Source organism: Entelurus aequoreus, linkage group LG08 (assembly GCF_033978785.1).
Source record: "Entelurus aequoreus isolate RoL-2023_Sb linkage group LG08, RoL_Eaeq_v1.1, whole genome shotgun sequence".
In the NCBI taxonomy this organism is placed as follows: domain Eukaryota; kingdom Metazoa; phylum Chordata; class Actinopteri; order Syngnathiformes; family Syngnathidae; genus Entelurus; species Entelurus aequoreus.
This window is the reverse complement of record NC_084738.1, coordinates 40,608,118-40,629,734: the sequence shown is the minus strand read 5'-3', so window position 1 is coordinate 40,629,734 and position 21,617 is coordinate 40,608,118. Positions and strand designations below refer to the sequence as shown.

Genomic DNA, 21,617 nt, shown 5'->3' with positions numbered 1-21,617 from the left:
ATCCAAATGTTCTTTTCATCTGGAGAATGACTATTCTGTAGAAGCAGCTGAAGATAAGCAAGGGGATGAGACCGAACCAACACTGACACAAACCTTTAAATGTCATGAAAACATGGTGCTTCCAAAAGACAGACATAATGACTTCAATAGCATTATTAGGTCTGAAGCAGTGAATGTCAAACAACGTGAATCTGTAAATGTTGTCAAAGAGGATTCCCACAGTTTGCTCTTGGACAATCTGACAAATGATTTTTTTCAAAACAATGCTGATAAGATGTTTGCAACATTAAACAAAGACCTACTCCAAACTAGTCCCACAACACCCAAGATACGTTTTTTAACTCCAAGAAAGGGCATGGAAGCCTTCAGCAGACTGTCTTGCTGGTTTCACAAAAAAAGGCCCAAAAAGGTAAAAATAAAGAAAATGTATTTTTGGGCAAATGCCATCTGTGTTTCGCGATTGCTCTCCTCTCTGTCTATGAAACAGAAATGGAGAAAAACTAATTCCAAAGGCTTGACCAGAGCAAAAGCCCAGTGTTCTTCTGAGCACAGAAAATCCGAAGAAGTCCAGGAAGAACCTGATAAGAAAGAGGTGGAGGCCAAATATGTTATTGTCCACTCGGGGATGAACAAAACTGAAAAAGCTGAGACGTTCTTGATGCAAGATGAACACCCTGGAACGCAAACAAGCACCCAAGAAACTACTACATCCACAGTCCCTAAACAAAGAACAGAAATAAAGCCACCAAAGCCAAGAGCACGTACTGTGCTCCTAAGCAAACCAGGTCTTGGCCTTTTTAGGGCTACCACAAAGCCCTTGCCAGGGCAACTACAATCAGGTGGAGTTGTTGAGAAGGGGAGCAATGGATTCAGTGTTGGTCCAGCATCACTAGAAGGAACCTCCCACACTGAGGAACCAGATTATACAGCTACTTTGAGGCATCAACATGGAATTAGTGTGCTACCGGCAGTAAGAGGGAAGTTGGACACTTCTCATATCAATCAGACCACGATGTCCATGTCAGGGGCAACCTTAGGTACTGTAAAGAAGCCCACCAAGGAGCCAGAAGCACAAGGAAAGGTTGAAGCTTGTACGCACCAGTCTTCTACTCTGCCCCTTTTAAATGGAAATGTTTGTCCGTTGTATGAAGAAGAGGCAGACAGGGAGGTGGCACAGTTGATGAGAGAATCTCTTCACTGGGCTGGGAACTTCCAAATGAATGGAGATCCAAAGGTACTTTTAAGATTTTTTTGGGATATATTTTTTATAGTAGACCTAAGTATGGGCTTATCATGTGACAATACAGGGAGTCATGCTAATTAATGTTCCTTTATGGCACCTGATATGGCATATTTGCTTCATAAATGGATTTGTTTTGGAGTGAATTTAATGGATTGGTCTGCTTGGGTGCGGTTAAGGACTGGTTGAACGTTGAAGATCTTCTGCCTCACCAGACAGTGGAGAAGTTAACAAAATGTGTAGTTTATGAAGATCGACACAAAGTCGGAATTCTTGCCGGACACATGGACAAGCACCTCTGGGAATTAGATGATCACATCCAGGACATGCTGGAGAGTCGACTCGTCAGCACACAGGTAACGTAGCCAAGAGAAAAAAACATTTACTGCTGGTAGGTAATGTAGCATTTTCCCTCTTTTGCTTCACACGCCTTTCAATGTCTGGTTGTTGAGTTACACAGGCACATGTGATAAAGTTCTGCTGTCCCAATCACATTTCCAACTGACTATAAGAGTATACTCTCAATGGATACTTCCTGCAGTATTTTCCTGCGATCTAATTATATTAATTTCTTCAAATCTACCTTAACTGTGGTACACACATCTGGATATGTAAGCTACCCCTAAATAGGGCAGCACGATTATGGCCAAAATAATAATCACGATTATTTTCATAAATATTGAAATCACGATTATTTACTGTTAATTAAAACATATTTTATTGCACTATTATGTATTTTAAACACACCGTATATGAACTTGGCTTTCATTTCAAAATGAAACTATAAAGATAATTACTTAATGTATACAAAATAAAAAATGCCATTGCAGACTGCAATCAAAGTGCAAGCAAGTGACAAAATAAGATAATGCACGGAAGGCACATACAGTACAAAGGAACACATTCATTGTGGGCTCACAGTATACTGTATATAGGACAGTATACTGTATATAGGACATTTGTCTTTGGCCAAATAAAACTTTATTACGTCCGTTATTTTGGCGCTTCATTGGGAGGTGGAAGGATAGGGGGTCCCTCGCTGCACAGTTTGTCTGTATTTTGGGCAACCCCTTTTTTGTAGCTGATTGTCGGGGCTTTGCGCCGGTGGCAGATTTGTTAGCAACTTAGCTTAACAGCACGGGCAAACGATGGATGTTGAGAAAAGAAGGGAAGTGTTGTTAATGCTTAACGTGTCTCCGCAACTGGATTATTTGTTTGGATGTGCACGCCAACGCAGATTTGCTGTACAATTTGTTCTGGTGTTTATTGATGTTTCATGTGTGCGGGACTATTTCCGGGTTTCAGGAAAAGAGCGGCAGTGCCTAGAGATCGGCGAGGCGTGCGGTCGAATTTCGGGGTTAAAATGCATGCCTGTTGGAAACCTGTGGGTTATATTTCTCCTCTTTTGTTGAGAAGAATGGTTGTACACAGGCCCGGCCCTAACCAATTTGGCGCCCTAGGCAAGATTTTAGTTGGCGCCCCCCCACATCGGCAGTGAAGTGTATATACTCACAAGAAACCGAATAGCTTTGTCTTTGACCTTTTTTTTTACTTAAAGAAAGCAAATTAACAATCAGAATAGTTAACAAGATTAAAAAAAATATGGATAAATAAATGAATACAAAAAATAAAAAATGAATATATGAAATACAATATTTTTTACATACATAAACACAAAATAAAACGTGTCAACAAGTTGCATAAAATACATAAAAAATACAATATAAATAACGCACTGCACAAAACAAGATATCAAACCAGTATGACTTTAACAACTATATTACAAAAAAGGGGATCCTACAGAGTTCTCTATTAGTGCTTTTTAATATTGCATTAACTAGAATGACTTACAAATTACTGTACACCAGGGAGTACTGTAATTACCTAACGTTACATTATTATTTTCCATAACAATTTAGCCCCCTCCACAATATTAACCCGACGTTAAAACAGAACTAGCTATTTATTGATTAGCAATTGCCGAATCATGTAACATTAGCTTAATGCTAAAAAGCCAGCTTACTATCACATTCTGTAACAGACAAATAATTTCATGTAGGCTAACGTTACCTACCTGCTACCTCTGTCTTTTTCTCGTTTCTCCTCTTCTTTTCTCTTTTTTCTTCCCTGGGCACCTGACAGTTTTGGCCGTTTTGACATCTTGTGTTGATTTTTTTATGTGGTGACGTCCAAAAAGAGTCATGATACGGGAAGGGAGGGGGCGCACTGTGCCGGGGGAGGGGGGCCGTAATGTTGTAACAAATAATATTTCTATTAAATAGGCTTTACTTTGCATTTTAATTAACGTGGGATTATTTTATGTATTTAGAAATAATAGTACCAACTTTTTTTTTTCTTTCTTTTTTTTTTCCCTCCAACATTTGTGGCACTGGCGTGGCGCCCCCTGATGGACGGCGCCCTTAGCATTTGCCTATACGGCCTATGCCACGGGCCGGCCCTGGTTGTACATTCTTGGCTGGCAGGTTATAGTTTGCTTTCCGAATAATTTTGGCTGTGTGCAAATTGACCATATCATTGAATTTCAATATTTCTGATTAAATAAATGAAGGGTTTGTATGTTCTCTATATGCAACGTTATGTATTATTCTAACTGACCTTTTTTGTAACATTGTTAGTGAATGAAGCGCACATTTGTAATTATTTCCACATATTTTTACGCAATAACTCAGATATGGTAACAGTAGTGAGCAGTAGAGAATATGAAGTGATTTGTGGTCCAGAACATATTTTGCTTTATTCATTATTGATGTGTTTCTTGCTCCTTTATGTTATGCATTTTTGAGATGAAGTTTCCAGTTCATTTTATCATCTATTATTACACCCAAAAATATGTTTTCATTCACCTTTTCAATGTCTACTCCATCTATTTTGTGTTTGACTTTCACTTCTACTGCTACCGAATACAATTATTTTAGTTTTACTGAGTTTTGAGGATAGTCTGTTTTTGTCAAACCATCTTTAAAATGTGTTCATTTAATCTGTTATTATTTGTATTAGCTTCTGTGTGTTATCGCCTGAACAAAACACAGTTATGTCATCTGCAAATAATACTAACTTTACCAATATCATTAATATAGAGATTCAACAATTTTGGCCCCTGTATTGATCTCTGTGGTTCGCTCCAAGCTATATTTATCGTTGTAGACGTGTTTTCACCAAACTTTACATATTGCTTCCTGATGGTTGAGTAGCTTCTTACCAAGCTCAAGACCAATCTTCTGATGCCATACCGTTCTAATTTGTTTATTAAGATAATATGATTGAATGTGTTAAATGCTTTAGTTAAATCCATAAACACTGCCGCTGCACACTATTTACCATTAATTTCATCGGTGATCTCTTCCTTTGTTTTTATTAATGCAATTGATGTTAAAATATTAGCTCTGCATCCATCACAGATAGCAAAATATAACTGGACCAGATATGGGCCGGATGAACTAAAAAAACCCGGTGCGGATCCGTTTTACCCATTTGGGCCCGTGTCTTTTTGCACCTCGGCATTGATCTTATACAGACTCTTTTGCCAGATCTGAAACAGCTTTGGGCCAAATCTGGTTCAAAGCAGCAGTAAAACAAGATCACATACGGCCCAAATACGGCACATATGCGTTACCCAAATATTACATTTGGACCAGATGTGGTCCGAGTTATTACCAAAACTATTTTTTAGTATTGAATTGGCGTCATATTTTTATGTGACTACAAATAAAATAAAGTTTGTCTATTCAAAGTAATAACAACAGTACTTTTAATTAGGTTTAAAAAAAAAAAAGTTATTTATTGATGGTAACAAAATGCACCATTACATTGCAAATCATTAGCAGGACACTGTAAACAGCATATCTAATAAAACACAAGACTTCCATTAGAATTATTATATTTTAGACAATAAACATCACTATTCAAGTAGTGTTTGTTTATATTGTTTTATATATTCAGTAAAGTTCCGCTCTCCTGATCTTGGTTTGTGAAATAGATTGGAAAAATAAACAATAATTTTAACAAAATAAACATGATAAATAATTTTTTTTTTTTAAATGACATTCAAAAATCAAATCACAGAACCGTACAGCACATGTTCAAGTGTCACAGACACAGTAGAACAGTTTTCCTCAAAAATATATTACCTTTTTTAACATAGATCTTACATGTTGTAAAGCAATCAACTCTTGGGAGGGTCAAATGGGACACAATAAATACATCTGTAAATAATTACTGAAACATCATTACTTATTATGGGAATTGAATACATAAATGGGTTATTAAATGTCATTTTTTTATTTAATGTCAAAAAAATTATGTATTATTAAATAAATTATTTCATGATTTAAGTATTTCATGAATTTATATTATCTGTCAAAGTAAAGTGGGCGGGGGTCCTGACACCTGATTGGTTACCTGGCGCTTCCACTTGTCTGTGGAACTTTGACCAGAGCAGCCGAGGAGTTCTGGTCGATGTCTTGGTCTGAAAATGCGGAAATAACTCCACTTTACAATAAATTCCTCTCCTTAACAGTTACATGCTCTAGCCCAGCAGGTTTTTTTCCCTAGATTTTGAACCCTGCAGCTTATAAAACAGAGGGGCTAATGTATGGATTTTTATTTTTGTTAATGCCCATAATGTTTTGTGTTCAATAGTTTATCCCAAGCAGAAGAATAGTGTGTTATTAGTCTGCTATGTTTCCTGGTTCCTGATTCCTGTTTTCCTGCATTTTATTTTTGACATTAAAAGTCATGTTTTCCTGCATGAGGCCTGCCATCTCTGCATCTTGGGGTTCGTCACCAACACTACCTGACAGTTTTATGTTTTCTAAAGATCTCAAACTTTTTCAACAAGTACCATTTCAGCACTTGGCTCTGCAAGTACCACCAATAATGACCAACATTAAAATAGCATAGTAGGCCTAAAGTATTCATCAAAAACAAGGCAGTGGTTTTATTTGACAAGTAAAATTGTTGGGCCACTTTAACATTACACACAGTTTAAACAGTACCCCTTGATAGAGCCCAGGTACCACAGTTTGAGAATCTCTGACCTAAAGCAGAGGAAAAGCAACACAATTAATACTTATTGCTCAAACAAGTGTTCTTGCTGTTTTTATGTGTGTTAACATCAGCACTTTATATGGACCCGGTGTTTTATTGTTGTCAATAAAACAGACTGCATCTGTTAAAAACAATCATGAATAATAAATAGCATTCATGCTTTGGGAACACATACATGTCTTGAATGTGCCAGTGTGTAGCAACTTCTAAATATTCCTTTATGTTTAAATGTTATCACATTTCCCTGACAGGTGATGATGCAGGGAAGCAAAGATGCTGATAAGTTGGATCAAGTAGAGGATCTGTCCCAGTTACAGTAAGCAACTACTACTACTACTACTACGCACAAGCACAGAACGGAACTTTTTATATGCACTGATTGTGTGTACTGTTCTTAGAGAGGTGTGTGACAGCTCAGTGCTTCTCAACCTAAAGAAGAGGTTTCATCGGGACTGTATTTATGTGAGTTTACTTATTCTTCATTGTGACTATTTAAGTTGGATTATTTTTTGTTGTGCACACACACACACAGAGGCCTACTGTATTCACAATATTACTGAAATACTGAAATGTCCTTGGATTCCTTTAGTGCCTTTCAAAGGACCCATGTTATTTTTATTACTAGGCAATAAGAAGAAAAACTATTTTAAATGTGCTCAAATGTGTTCTAATCAGCTTTGTGCTTGTCATGAGTCCAGTGACCTAATTTTGTAGTGTTTGTGGAAACAAAATGTTACAAATGTCTTCTACAGGTATTCTTTCCACTTGGCTTGTGGTCCATACCCCACTTTTTCACCATAATTGTCTTACACCTTCTCAGGGTTACTGACTTTGCATTCCGAAATGTTCGACCTGTATAAAAACAGACTCCGTTGACGATCGAGATATAGGACACGTTTGGCAGCTTGCTTAAATCTCGTCTATTGGACGTGCTCTTATCAATTCCAGATTAGATACATTCCACCAATTGTACTTATTTTTTAAGGTGGTGGGCCTTTGGAACAGGCTCCAGTTTGTTTCGGTACAGTCCCGAGATTTTTTCTTTCTTTCGTACGTTCCATTTTAATCCAGTTTGTCACTCTCTCTCACAATACTGCTGGTTGAGTACAGTAATGTAAACAAAAACTTTGTCCGGCAACAATGGCTTACTAGCCACAACAATGCACAATGCCAAATCACGTGCCCGAAGAGCCTTATTCACTGCTGGCTGAAAGGTGAGGGGTGTACTCAGTTTTGTGAGATAGGGCCTACTGTACATGAACACACTCTCTTTTTTGTAAATAATCGTATTGTTTTCCCATGATAATAGATTTGTTGTAATTTTCCATTTCCCCAGACCTACATCGGAAACATGCTACTGTCCATCAACCCCTACAAACCCCTGCATATCTACTCAGAAGAACTGAGACAGCAATACCAGGGTAGAGAGCAACAACAAAACCCTCCGTAAGCAACCTTTGCTGCTTTTGTAAAAAAATTTAAGACACAAGCCTCAATGAACTATTGTTCTCTCCTTAAGGCATGTGTACGCTATCGCTGACAATGCCTTCAGACAATCCCAGGCATCCACCCAGGAGCAGTGCATTATCATAAGGTACTGACAGTTATGAAATACACTACACTACAAACATGTCATGACAAACACTGTCCAGATGAACAGTTTTCAGCAACATTTTATCATATTTATTTAGGGCTTGGAAAAAATTAAGTAGAAAGACTTAAGATTTGCCAAAAAGCATCTTGTGCAAGTACAGTCTGCTTTGGCTCAGTACATTACGACTGTAAATAATGACTTTACCCTTCAAAAATAAAACTCTAAAGACGATTAAATACAGTGGATCTCTTAAAATTTGTGATTCAGCATTTGCGTTTCACAAATTCATAAATTTTTGGTCAGAAAAGGTACTTTTTTTATTTGTATTCATTTCTTCTCTGAGAACAAGCCGTTTTCACCCTAAGTCTGTAGAAATGTATAGAGCATAAGATGCTCTATTAAATGCATAATACAGTATACAGTATGGCATACATGTACATTGGTAACTCATCTTACGAGTTTATTTGGTTCCGTGACGTACCTCGTAACCCAAAATACTTGTATGTTAAATCAATGATCCCCTTTGAAACTAATTGAAATGTATTTAATCTGTTGTGGGGCTCCCCATTATTTTAATTAGGGAAACCAAACTTTGAGTTAATTCATATTTTATCAAAAACAATACAATAAAAAGTACTATAAGCAACTACAATAGTTGTATATGCCCTTTGGGGACATTCGATCTTAATTATCTTCAAGCTAAAACGGACATAAAAGTCCTTAGGGAAATAAAAACATTTTGGACTTACATTTTTTTTTACTTGTTTAGCTCAAATTTTCGAAAAACGGTACCACCTGCGAGCTGTTTGTCCGTCAAACACACTATAAGCAGCTTCTTAATATATATATATATATATATATATATATATATATATATATATATATATATATATATATATATATATATATATATATATATATATATATATATATATATATATATATATTTGTATAACAAAGGTATGAATAAAAGATTGATGCTTGCCTTCAATTCAATGACTATCATCTGCTTCTTATTCTCCACTCTCTCCTTTACACTCACCTTCCCCGTTCCTGTGGTTGGTAAAAATAAAGTAATGCCTTGTTGTTGCATTTTAGTCTGTCTTGTATGTGTGTTGCTGTATGAATGTAATTGTGTGAATGCAGGGGCGGATTAAGAAATTTTGGCCCCCTGGGCCTGACATGGTCTTGGCCCCTCAACCCCCCGCGCGTGTGGGCGCACACACACGCACGCACTATGCAAGAAATACTGTATACTGTGAACAGACATGCACACTGTACTGTACAGAAGAGTGCACATACTGCACACACACTATTAGGTATACCACACAGACACTGACAAGCACAGGTTTCACACAGACACAGGGGGAGGGGATAAATGGCCTAAAAATAAACATTTTTGAAAATGATTACGCCCACTTCAGTGATGGTGCATTGGGTCATTTGAGAGATATTATGTATTGGAAGTTGGTAGCTATCATGAAATAAACCCCCCAACCCACCCAAAAAACTAAATCGGACATGATTTTTGCCCCCTTTTCCTCCCTTCTATCATTAAAAATAAAATAATATCTTAGGAAAACACATTGGCATAACGGCAGCTGTGCAGCAAATTGAGGCTCAAAGTCTGTATCTATTTGTGGTTAAGCTTGAGGAGAAGGAGAAAGGTAAAATGATAACATGCATCGGAGAGCACCACAAAGAAAGGTGTAGGCCAGTTCATGGTACAAGGGCTGCATGCAGGTCAAGATAGCCCATTTCCAAGAATGCTATAGTGGCTGGACAGGCACTGGACATGTCCTGAACTCAGTGTCAGACGTGGCTGCCGAATACTTGGATGAAGTGAAGCAGCTGACAGATCTCATGCTGCCCCATCTGAAGACTGTCCTGGCCAGGCAGAGGATGGATGAGGAGACCTTCCCAATGGACCCTGTCAGTGAACAGGCTAGTAACATTGATGGCACCCCTGTGCACAACATTGGGATGGAGAGACAATGTGGCAAGGTGGACTACAAACTGAAGAAGTTGGGCACACTGAACGCAGTCAATAGGTCAATAATTTTACAGAAGAGCCAGGAGCTTCAGAGGTTTCAAGGCAGCAGCACAAGCAAAAAGGGAGGTTGAACTCAACTGGAGTAAATTCATGAAGGCAAAATTTGAGAGTAGGGCAGATGAGAAACAAGAGATGGCTCAAAGAAAGGAGAGTAAGAGACTAGACATGCTGGACACACTGAAATCTTTTGATGGCCCCTTCACGATAGTGGGGAAGTTGAAAAGTTCCTTGTGGATGAAAGTCTGCACAAGAATGCAAAGCTGCAGAGAATGAAGCTTGAGGTTCAGTTTGCCAGAGAAAGCACCAAGCTTCTGCCTAAAGTCAATCCTATCTTCACAATCCAGGTGACACTTCCCAGAAATGGCAAAAGTGCAATTCTCCAAGTCATAATGGATACTTAGAATTTTATGGTGGTGGTAAGTATTCATGAAAACAGGTAGCCTAACATTAGTGAATGGGTGAATTCTGGAAATAACCTAAAAATCTTACACAGTGCACCTTTAAGCAAGGGGTTTCTTTCGTGCTTTCAATTTTGCAAAATCATCCACCACATCATTGAAGTCCAACTCTCTTGTCAGCTCACTCTCAATTGCCATTAGAGATAACGCATTTAATCTTTTCTGAGTCATTCTTGTGCGCAGCTCATTTTTTACTCTTGACAAAAGAGAGAATGAGCGTTCTCCCTCACAGTTACTGACCGGTAGAGTGAGAAAAATCTGTAGCGCAATGTATGTATTAGGAAACGTAGGCTGTAGTCCAAAATGTATTATTGTTTTGAGCAGTCCTGAAGGGGTCCTCTCCTCATCAGTGTTGTTGAGCTGTATAAAAGATTTGCACTGTATAAGCTCCTGTCCAAGACTTTCATTGAGGTCAGATGGGTATGATTCAGTGAGAATCTTGGCCTTGTGAAGGACTGAAGCATTGGACTCTGTATCCAAAGAGAAAAGGACACTGAACAAATTGTTCAGATGTTTGTAGGCCTCCAGACGGTGATTAAGGCTTGAACTCAGTTGATCAATAGAGGCAATAAATGTCTCTATTTGAAACAGTTGCCTTCCCTCAAGCACAACATCTGGGGATGCTGATTCATCAGCAAACTTTTTACGTTTCCTCGTCCGTTCAGCCCTGTAAGATGGGGTGCCACCCAACATGTTTAAGGCTTTCTGCTCAAAATGATCAAATAGATCTCTTTGGGAGAGAACAAAGGTGCGCAGAGATTCCAGCAATCTAACTGCTGTACCAAGGTCCATGTCTGCTTTTTGAAGTTGCAGACTTGTGGCCTGAAATCTGGACAGAACAGTGTCCCAAAAGCCTGCCATGAAGGCCATCTCAAGTGAATCCAGCTTCCGCACTAGACTGTCAGCTTCAGTTCGTGTGTCTCGTTTCTCTGTGTCATCAGTGGAAATAACCTGTAGTGCTGCTTTTATTTTACTGTAGTTCTGCCACAGTGCTTTGGTAGATTCTGCACGGCAACTCCAACGCGTGTTGGATAAAGCTTTAAGTGTGAGATCTATGTTGGAATTGCCAAATACCCTGTCCCATCGGTGTGTGGATGCAGTTGTGAAGTTGTAAATAGACTGAATCAAGTCCAAATACTTAGAGACTTCATTTCCACATCTGTCAATGCTGTTGACTCCCACCAAATTCAAAGAGTGAGCTGCACATGGAATATAGTGTATTAATGGGTTGCTTTTCTTTAAGTGAGCCTGCAACCCATTATACCTCCCTGACATGTTGCTGGCATTATCATAAGCCTGCCCCCTGCAATTTGACAGCTCTAACCCTAGATTTTCCAACACAGACATGACACAGTTAGCCAAACTTTCACCTGTATGGCTAGTAATGGGCTCAAAACCCACAAAGCGTTCAACAACACTGCCCTCTTTGCTAACAAAACGGAATATGAATGTCAATTGGTCCACATGAGATAAATCTGGGGTTGAATCCACAATGATAGAGTAGTATTTGCTTGCTTGCAGTTCATCTGCTATAGCCTGTTTGGTTTTTGCACCCATCAATTCAATGAATTCCTCACAAATGGTGGAGGACAGATATGAGGTATTACCTCGACCCATCTGCCCAAACTTTCTGATGTGATCCTTTAGAAAGGGATCAAATTCAGCCAGGACCTCCAGAATACCAAGGTAGTTCCCATTGAGAGGAGACCCTAACGATTCATTTTTACCCCTAAATGCAAGGCCCCTTTCTGCAAGGAATTTAATGACTGCAACAACTCTTTGTAACACCTGCCTCCAATAGCTGCTCTCTGCCTGAAACTGTTTGAACAGGTCTGCATCAACTGTGGCACCTTTGGCGCGGTTCAAGACTGCTTGCATGCAGGTTATGTGCTCAGCACTTCGCTCATGTTCACCAAATCTTTCTGAGTGTTTCCAATCACAATAGCCTGTCACAAAAGAATGCGTTTTTGGGGAAAACAGTTTGCATGCAAAGCAGTAAACATTACCAGTAGAGGGAGAGTACATCAGCCACTCTCTTTGTACTCGTTGTCCATTGGGCAAGTGTGAAGTAAAATGTTCATTGTTTAGGCATCGGGTTTTGCCTCCTAGCCCACTGTTCCTCACAGAAGCTGGATAATGGCTGTGACGGTTGTGAAATGATTTTGCACCTCTTTGAATAAGAACTTCCTTCATTGACTCAGTGAGGGTCTCAGCCCATTTAGCGGGATCACTAGGTAGAGTTGTCACTGTAGATGGTGTTGAAGAAAGATTCAGCTCATTTTCTATGCTGTCCAGAGGTGCAGTGACCTCACATTCATCCGAGCAACTGGCTACTGCTGAATTGGTTGAATCATAAGCATCAGAAGCATTTGGTTCAGTGTCTACACTTGTAGTGGTCTCAGGATCTTGGGAGCTACATGCTAGCTCAGGTGCATTGCTAACCTTAGCTGAATTTGCAGTAGCATTTATAGAATTGCTTTCAGCAGATGTCTTTGTACTGAAGAAGCTGGAGATATTTGGAACACTCTCAAGTAAAACTGATTTCTTTTTTTTCTTTTCTTGCTGAATTTTTTTTCTAGCTCCTCCACTTAAACGTTTATGATCCATATTTCCCTTCTTTCTTTGCACATTGGCTCTTTGCCTATCACAACAGATAAACCAACTATGTGTGTGTGTGTGTGTGTGTGTGTGTGTGTGTGTGTGTGTGTGTGTGTGTGTGTGTGTGTGTGTGTGTGTGTGTGTGTGTGTGTGAGTTTGTTTGTGTGTTTATGATCGGTGCTGCTTCCTTCAAGTGTGTGAGGTGATTTAGAAAACTAGCAACCCAGCATCAACACTCCAAAGCAGAGAATAACAGCTTACTAGCATAGACAATTGAGAGCAGAGAATCAACTGATTCGTCTGATAGACAGCAGGAGAGCAGAGTGGTCAGTGATGATCGAATCAAGAAAATGTCTAAATGGCAAGGGAACAGACTGATTTGTACTGAGGAGAAAGAGAGAGAGAGCCAATTACAGTGAAATATATTCCAAAAGAGCCAAGTGACTAGCTGAAGGCAGGGACAAATGCCTTGGAGTGACCAACAAGAGTGCAAAGTACCAAATGGCAAAATGTGGAAAGACCAACAGGCAGATCTGCTTTTACCTCTTATCTTCACAACCAAAAAGTTGCTAAATGATGTTTTCAGTCGCTAGCCAGGTATGGCCAAAAGACGCGAAATCTAGCGGCAAAGTCGGTCAATCACACTGACAGTGAAACAAATATTTTGAAAAGATAATAATTGTACACCTTTGTGCACTTTAGTCTTCTATCTAAATATTTTCACAAAGGACACCAAGGCAGCTTGCTAGCTATGATGGGAGCAACAATGTCTGATAGACAGCAGGAGAGCAGAGTGGTCAGTGATGATCCAATCAAGAAAATGTCTAAATGGCAAGGGAACAGACTGATTTGTACTGAGGAGAAAGAGAGAGCCAAGTACAGTTAAATATATTCCAGAGCCAAGTGACTAACTGAAGGCAAAGACAACAGCCAGATACCTTAGCAGAGACCAACAAGAATTCAAAGTACCTAATAGCAAGATGGCGAGACCAACACAATAAATTGTATTAGGATTTAATTTATTAACGTTAATCTTAACAGCCAAAAAGTTGCTGAATAATGTTTGTAGTCGCTAGCCAGGTATGCCCAAAACAAGAGTCGCTAAACCTAGCAGCAAAGTTGCTTAATTGCAACACACTCTAGGATTCAGGGGAATTAAGGATAATAAAGATATTAATTGTACAACTTTTTGTACTTTTTTTCTAGTTTTTTGAGTCGCCAGCCATGTATGGCCAAAAGTCGCTAATTGAATGCCAACGTTGCTTAATCGCCAACACACTGGGACTCACTGAAGGACTGACTGAATAAAAAAGATAATTAAGATAATTGTGTACTTTTCTCTTCTGATATTTTCTCTAAGGACCCCAAGCTATCTGCAAGCAGCAATAATGTCTGACAGACAGGAGAGCAGAGTGGTCAGTGATGAATGGCAAGGGAACAGGCTGATTTGTACTGAGGAGAAAGAGAGAGAGAGAGCCAATTACAGTGAAATATATTCCAAAAGAGCCAAGTGACTAGCTGAAGGCAGGGACAAATGCCTTGGAGTGACCAAGAAGAGTGCAAAGTACCAAATGGCAACATGTGGGAAGACCAACAGGAAGATCTGCTTTTACCACTTATCTTCACAACCAAAAAGTCGCTAAATGATGTTTTTAGTCGCTAGCCAGGTATGGCCAAAAGACGCGAAATCTAGCGGCAAAGTCGGTCAATCACACAGTGAAACAAATAATTTTAAAAAGATAGTAATCGTACAATGTCTTGTACTTTTGTCTTCTTTCTTAATATTTCTCAAAGGACACCAAAATGTCGCTATCTGCAGGCAGCTTGCTAGCTATGATGGCAGCAACAATGTACCTTAGAGTGACTGACCAACAAGAGCTCAAAGTACCTAATGGCAAAATGTGGAGAGACAGACACAATAAATTGCATTAAGATGAAGAGAACTGTTGCTATTATTAATCTTAACATCAACCAGAAAGTCGCTAAATGTCACCAGCCAGGTATGGCCAAAAGTCGCTTAATTGGCCACACACAGTAACAGAGAAACTAACAAAAAAAAGATCATAAAGATAATAGTTGTACAACTGTGTGTACTTTTGTCTTCTTTCTAAATATTTTCCCAAAGGACACCAAAATGTTGCTATCTGCAGGCGGGAGCGTGCCTATGTTCCCCGGGTCCTATGTTCCCCGGGTCCTATGTTCCCCGGTTGTTCCTGGGTCTTTGTATGCGACCGGGGAACTTAGGACCCTTTTTCTAAAAAAGGGTCCTATGTTCCCTGCATTGTATCTGGCGAAATTGCGAAATTGTGCCCTGACCAAAACCATCCCTAAACCTAACCTGTCACAGGGCGTTGTGGAGCACTTTTTTTTGGCGAAATTGTGCCCTGACCAAAACTATCCCTAAACCTAACCTGTCACAGGGCGTTGTGGAGCACTTTTTTGGCGAAATTGTGCCCTGACCAAAACCATCCCTAAACCTAACCTGTCACAGGGCGTGCGGCAGCAGATAGAGCAACTCAAACGCGAACTTCCTTCCTTCGACAACTTAAACGCGTCTCTGTCATGCGTGTCTGCGTGCGTCTTACTTAGTCGCGCATTGGAAGCAGCGGGGAACATAGAACCCTTTTCTGGAAAAAGTGTTGTACGTTCCCCGCAGCGGGGAACATAGAACCCTTTTTTTTAAAAAGGGTCCTTAGTTCCCCGGTAGAGGGGAACATAGGACCCGGGTAACATAGGGACGGGGAACATAGGGATGACCCGCTGCAGGCAGCTTGCTAGCTATGATGGCAGCAACGATGTCTGCCAGACAGGAGAGAGTGGTCAGTGACGATCGAATCGAGAAAATGACAAAATGGGTCAAAGACCAAAAAGTTATTAACTGACAGCAGTGACAAATGTCAGACTGTAAACTTTCTCGAAAGAAAAGGACAAAATGGGAAGATGCTGATAATAACAGCAAAATGGAAAATATAAGAATTTCCAAGTAATGCTCAACTCAAGTGTGTGTGTGTGTGTGTGTGCGCGCGTTAAACTTCTTGTTGAATGATTTCAAATTATCTCTGAGTCTGAACTGAGGGAAAGGAAACCAAATTTTGAGCAGTCTCTCACGAGTTCAAAATACCAAATGAGGAGATTCTAAAAGAACAGACCGGTTTATGAAAGACTTGATGGGGGAGGGGCACAGCTAAGAATACTTGAGTGAGATTCTGTGATCCAAATTCGAGATAGAGCTTTTTGATAATGATAATTTGTCAGAGTAAGGTTGTGTAATCAAAATTTGAGAATGAGCTTTGTCAATCAATCAAGAATATTTGCATTAAGTTCTGTGATCAAAATTCAGAAACAACCTTTAATAATTGATAAAGAATATGTGAGTGAGGTTGTGTGATCCATCCAATTTGAGAATTAGCTTTGATAATAATGATTGAGAGCCTCTGGCCCTCTGTGGATCATGGCCGCGGGGCCAATTTTGCCTGGCCCCTTGGGGCCTCTGTGGGTCGTGGCCGCGGGGCCAAGTTGGCCTGGCCCCTTGGGGCCTCTGACCCTCTATGGATCGGGGCCAAGTTGGCCTGACCCCTCGGGGCCTCTGGCCCTCTATGGATCATGGCCGCGGGGCCAAGTTGGCCTGACCCCTTAGGACCTCAGGCCCTCTGTGGGTCGCGGCCGCGGGGCCAAGTTGACCTGGCCCCTTGGGGCCTCTTACCCTCTATGGATCGTGGCCGCGGGGCCAAGTTGACCTGGCCCCTTGGGGCTTCTGGCCTTCTGTGGCTCGCGGCCGCGGGGCCAAGTTGGCCTGGCCCTTTGGGGCCTCTGGCCTTCTGTGGGTCGTGGCCGCGGGGCCAAGTTGGCCTGGCCCCTTGGGGCCTCTGACCGTCTATGGATCGTGGCCGCGGGGCCAAGTTGACCTGGCCCCCTGGGGCCTCTGACCCTCTATGGATCGTGGCCGCGGGGCCAAGTTGGCCTGGCCCCTTGGGGCCTCTGACCGTCTATGGATCATGGCCGCGGGGCCATGTTGGCCTGGCCCCTTGGGGCCTCTGGCCCTCTGTGGGTCGCGGCCGCGGGGCCAAGTTGACCTGGCCCCTTGGGGCCTCTTACCCTCTATGGATCATGGCCGCGGGGCCAAGTTGGCCTGGCCCCTTGGGGCTTAAGATTATTATTTTTGCAAAAGTAGTTTTGCTTGGGTCGCGGCCGCGGGGCCAAGTTGGCCTGGCCCCTTGGGGCCTCTGGCCCCCTGGGCCTGGGCCCGGTAGGCCCGGTCATTAATCCACCTATGTGTGAATGGTCTCAGTACTTCATACATCCTAACCAAATTGTGGTTGGTTGGATTTATGTGTCGCATGGAAATTACAAGCGAGTTTCACCAGTCTTACCACATCCTAGATGACATCGCTAGAGCTACGGGCACACAGTGGCCTGTCCATGGACCGGGGAGAAGACGGTGAGGCATCGTAAACAAAAGAGGGGCTGCAGAGCGGGCCTGCTCCTAAGCTGGCACCAAAACCACATAGGCCACTGATTCAAAGCATCTTCCTAACCAACGCCAGATCCATCATCCACACAACAGACAGACTGAAACTATGGTTGGCGAACAACCCTATTGTCATCGTGGTTACACTTGCCAATCTCTGACATAGCTGTTCAACCACCGCTTTGATTGCATCAATGACTACGTTTACACTGCAGGCCAAAGTGGACCAAATCTGTTTTTTTTTAGAAATCTGATTTTTTCCACCTGACTGTTTAGTTTACAAGTAAAATGGTGTCTTCCTCAGACTCCAGTATAAACGCGCACAGGCCCCAATGTGGCCCTGACATCAGTTGAATAAAGTGAAAGCAGGAAGTTGACCGACTTTCGTGAACTAACAAGGAATTCGCTACTACAGGGGGCAACATAGACGCCACAGATCCTAGTGTTAATGGGTTTGTGCCGTGGCTGTTATGTGGAAGAGTAGTCAGAGGATGGAAAACAATTGCAGGAGGAGGAAGAAGCGGATTGCAAAAAAGGAAAGTGATTATGCTGCGCACACGAATGACGTAGCTCAACCAAAGATGACCTAAAGGTTGCAAACAGGTCGCATGGCCGTTTAGACTGCAGTCACATTTGAAAAGGTCAGATTCCTAACAGTTTCGAAAGGCCTCCTGATGTGGCCTAAATATGATGCGAAAATGTCAGATTTGAAACCATTTAGAGCATTTAGACTGTATTTTTCTACACCCACTGCTGCCAGATCGAGAGGTCATCTCAGTAGTATGCAAACCTTTCTACCTATACAGAGAGGTCACTGATGTATTTCATACAGCTGTTTACATACCAACCCAAGCTAACGTTATCTTAGCCCTCTCCTTATTGCATGATGCTATCAACAGGCCGATGCTGGCCCATCCAGAACTAGCCTTTGTTATGGCTGGGGACTATCAAAGACTGCTTGAATTATGTGATCCCCATATTTGTGCAATACGTACAGTGCCCGACTCAAGGTGAGAATACCTTTGACCAGGTTTACTCTAATCTAAAGCCAATCTACAAGACTGTTCCTCTCCCCCACCTGGGCACGTCTGACAACCTCTCCATGCTTCTTATTCCTGCCTACACTACTGTCTAGAACAGTGGTTCTTAACCTGGGTTCGATCGAACCCTAGGGGTTCGGTGAGGCAGTCTCAGGGGTTCGGCGGAGCCTCCGCCGCGGAGGTCAAGACACATCATTGTGTAAAAAAAACTTCTCCCTATCGGCGTATTATGAATACGGCAACAGCAGAAGTCACACTGATTTGCAGGTGTGTAATTTGTTATGAGTTAATGCACTGTGTTGGTTTTGTTTTTTGAACAAGGTGATGTTCATGCACGGTTCATTCATTTTGTGCACCAGTAAAAAAAACTTCACTTTGTCTTGAATTTGAAAAAAAACTAACATTTTATTTGTCACTAAAGAAGGGTTCGGTGAATGCGCATATGCAACTGGTGGGGTTCGGTACCTACAACAAGGTTAAGAACCACTGGTCTAAAAGATGAGCAAACCAGGACCTGTAAGACTTGATCAGAGGGGAAACTTTTCCAGCAGCAGACTGCTTCCAGACCACGGCATGGTCAGTGTTCGACCATCTGGAGCTACAGAAATGGACAGATGCTGTGCTGTCTTATATTAAACACTGTTCAGACACTGTCAAAATTGTGGATGACTACAGAGGTCAAGGCACTTTTGAAAACCCGCAACTCTGCCTTCCACTCTTGGGACAGAGAGCAATACAGCCTATCCTGAACTCAGGAGAGGCATCAGGGCTGCGAAAGTGGTGTATAGGAGGAAAGTGGAGGCACACCTGCACAACAAAGACTTGAGGTGAATGTGGCAAGGCATCCTACATTTGACGAGCTACAAAAGTAACACATCGGCAGCCAACAACACAGAAGACTCGCTAGATAGGCAACTTCTTTCACTTCTTTGCCCTTTTTAAATCATCCAGACCAGCCATACTCCAGATGCCTCTCCTACCCTCAAGTCCTCAACTCCTTACCCTTCAAGAACATCAAGTGAGCACTGAAGGCTAATAACCTGCACAAAGGAGCTCGGCAGGGTGGCAAGCTGGGCAAAGTACTTGAAGACTGTGCAGACCAGCTGATAGGGATATTCAATTCATCCATGGCACAAGCTCAAATCTCGCCCTGATTTAAGGCAGCCACTGTCATCCTAATTCCTAAGAGGACAGCCATAAAATATTCTAAATGATTTCAGACTGTGGTTATGAAGTGTTTTGAAAGGCTTGTTCTCCAATATATGAAAGCCTGCCTCCCCCAGAATTTGGATCCACATTAGTTTGTCTAAAGGCCAAACTGCTCCACAGAAGACGCTTTGCCATAGCTCTCCACTCAGCTGTGAAACATCTGGAACTCCCGGATACATATATCAGGATGCTGTTCAAAGATTACAGCTCAGCGTTCAATACCATCACACCTGACAACCTGGTGGAGAAGCTGAGCTTTCTGGGTCCAATCCCCACCCCACCCTCATCTGTTCCTGGATTAAAAAAAAAATTCTGACCAACCGACCTCAGGTTGTTGAGGTGGGTCAAATAGGCTCCTCTACCATGTCACTCATCACTGGCTCCACTCAGGGCTGAATGTTAAGCCCCCTCCTGTACGCCCTATATTACCTACGTATGACTGTATCCCCATGTATCCCTCGAAGACCATCATCAAGTTCATCGACGACACCACAGTGGTGGGCCTGATCACAGGGGGTGATGAAACAGCCTACAGAGAGGAAATACTGGCGCTGGCAGGGTGGTGCGCCAAGACCAACTTGAGGCCGAACGCCACACAAACCAAGAAGATGGTCATTGATTTTAGGAGAAAAGAGGGGAACATGCTCCACTTTTAGCAAATGGAGCATGTGTGGAGACTGTGGCCTCCTTTACAGTGCATCCGGAAAATATTCACAGTGCTTGAATTTTTCCACATTTTGTTATGTTGCAGCCATATTCCAGAATGAAATAAATGCATTTTGTTTTCACAATTTCACACACGATACCCCATAGTGACAATGTAAAAAAGTTTTTAAATAATTTTTTGCAAATTTATTAAAAATGATAAATGAAGAAATCATATGTACATAAGTATTCACAAGCTTGTTTACTTTGTACTTTGTTGATGCACCATTGGCAGAAATTACAGCCTCAGGTATTTTTTAATACGTTGTCACATGCTTGGCACACCTATCTTTGCAGCACCGCTCCATCAGGTTGGATGGGAAGCACCGGTGTGCATCCATTTTCTGATCTCTGCAGAGATGTTCAATCAAAATAATATCTGGGCTCTGACAGGGTCATTCAAGGACTTTTACAGAGTTGTCCTGAAGCCATTCCTTTGATATCTTGACTGTGTGCTTGGGGTCATTGTCTTGCTGAACAATGAACCGTCGCCCGCAGTCTGAGTTCAAGAGCGCACTGGAGCAGGTTTTCATTAAGATGTCTTTACATTTCCACATTCATCTTTCCCTCTATCCTGCCACTTAAAAAACATCCCCACAGCATAATACTTCCACCTCCATACCTCACTGTAGGAATGCTATTGAACTGGTGATGAGTGGTGCCTGGTTTCCTCCAAACATGGCGCCTGGCATTTACGGCAAAGAGTTCAATCTTTTTCTCATCAAACCAGATATGTTTGTTTCTCATGGTCAGAGTCTTTCAGATGAATTTTGGCAAAGCTTTACAAAGTAATGGCTTCCGTCTGGCAGAGATGGTTGTCCTTCTGGAAGGTTCTCCTCTCTCCACAGAGGAATGCTGTAGCTCTGACAGTCTCCCCCGATCACACAGCTAGCTCTAGGAAGAGTCCTGGTGCATTAAGATTCTAAATAAAAACCCAGAAACCCCACTTTTAGACAATTCAAAACATAACTTTACATGATTAACTACACTCAGTAGAACTATCTCTAGTACTATGGACAGGACACTGGCCTTGCCTACTGGCCTGAAATTATCTGAGCTGTTTAGCTTCCGCTGCTGCTCACTGCTCCCCTCACCTGCCATGGGGTGAACCAGGGGATGGGTCAAATGCAGAGAGTGATTTCACCACACCTTAACTTTAACTCTAACTTTCCCACTTTATCTTTG

At 41.6% G+C, this 21,617-nt stretch overlaps 1 protein-coding gene across 1 annotated transcript in view; it reads left to right on the top strand.

Moving 5' to 3' along the window:
* The first annotated feature begins 1,012 nt into the window (after window positions 1-1,012).
* Window positions 1,013-21,617, top strand: part of myo15b (myosin XVB) — a 178,095-nt gene continuing 157,490 nt past the window's right edge. Inside the window, exons 1-6 of the mRNA XM_062057478.1 lie at window positions 1,013-1,234; window positions 1,420-1,596; window positions 6,559-6,623; window positions 6,706-6,769; window positions 7,644-7,753; window positions 7,827-7,901. Of these exons, the coding sequence (XP_061913462.1) occupies window positions 1,013-1,234; window positions 1,420-1,596; window positions 6,559-6,623; window positions 6,706-6,769; window positions 7,644-7,753; window positions 7,827-7,901 (713 nt within the window). The remainder of the gene's footprint in view (window positions 1,235-1,419; window positions 1,597-6,558; window positions 6,624-6,705; window positions 6,770-7,643; window positions 7,754-7,826; window positions 7,902-21,617) is intronic.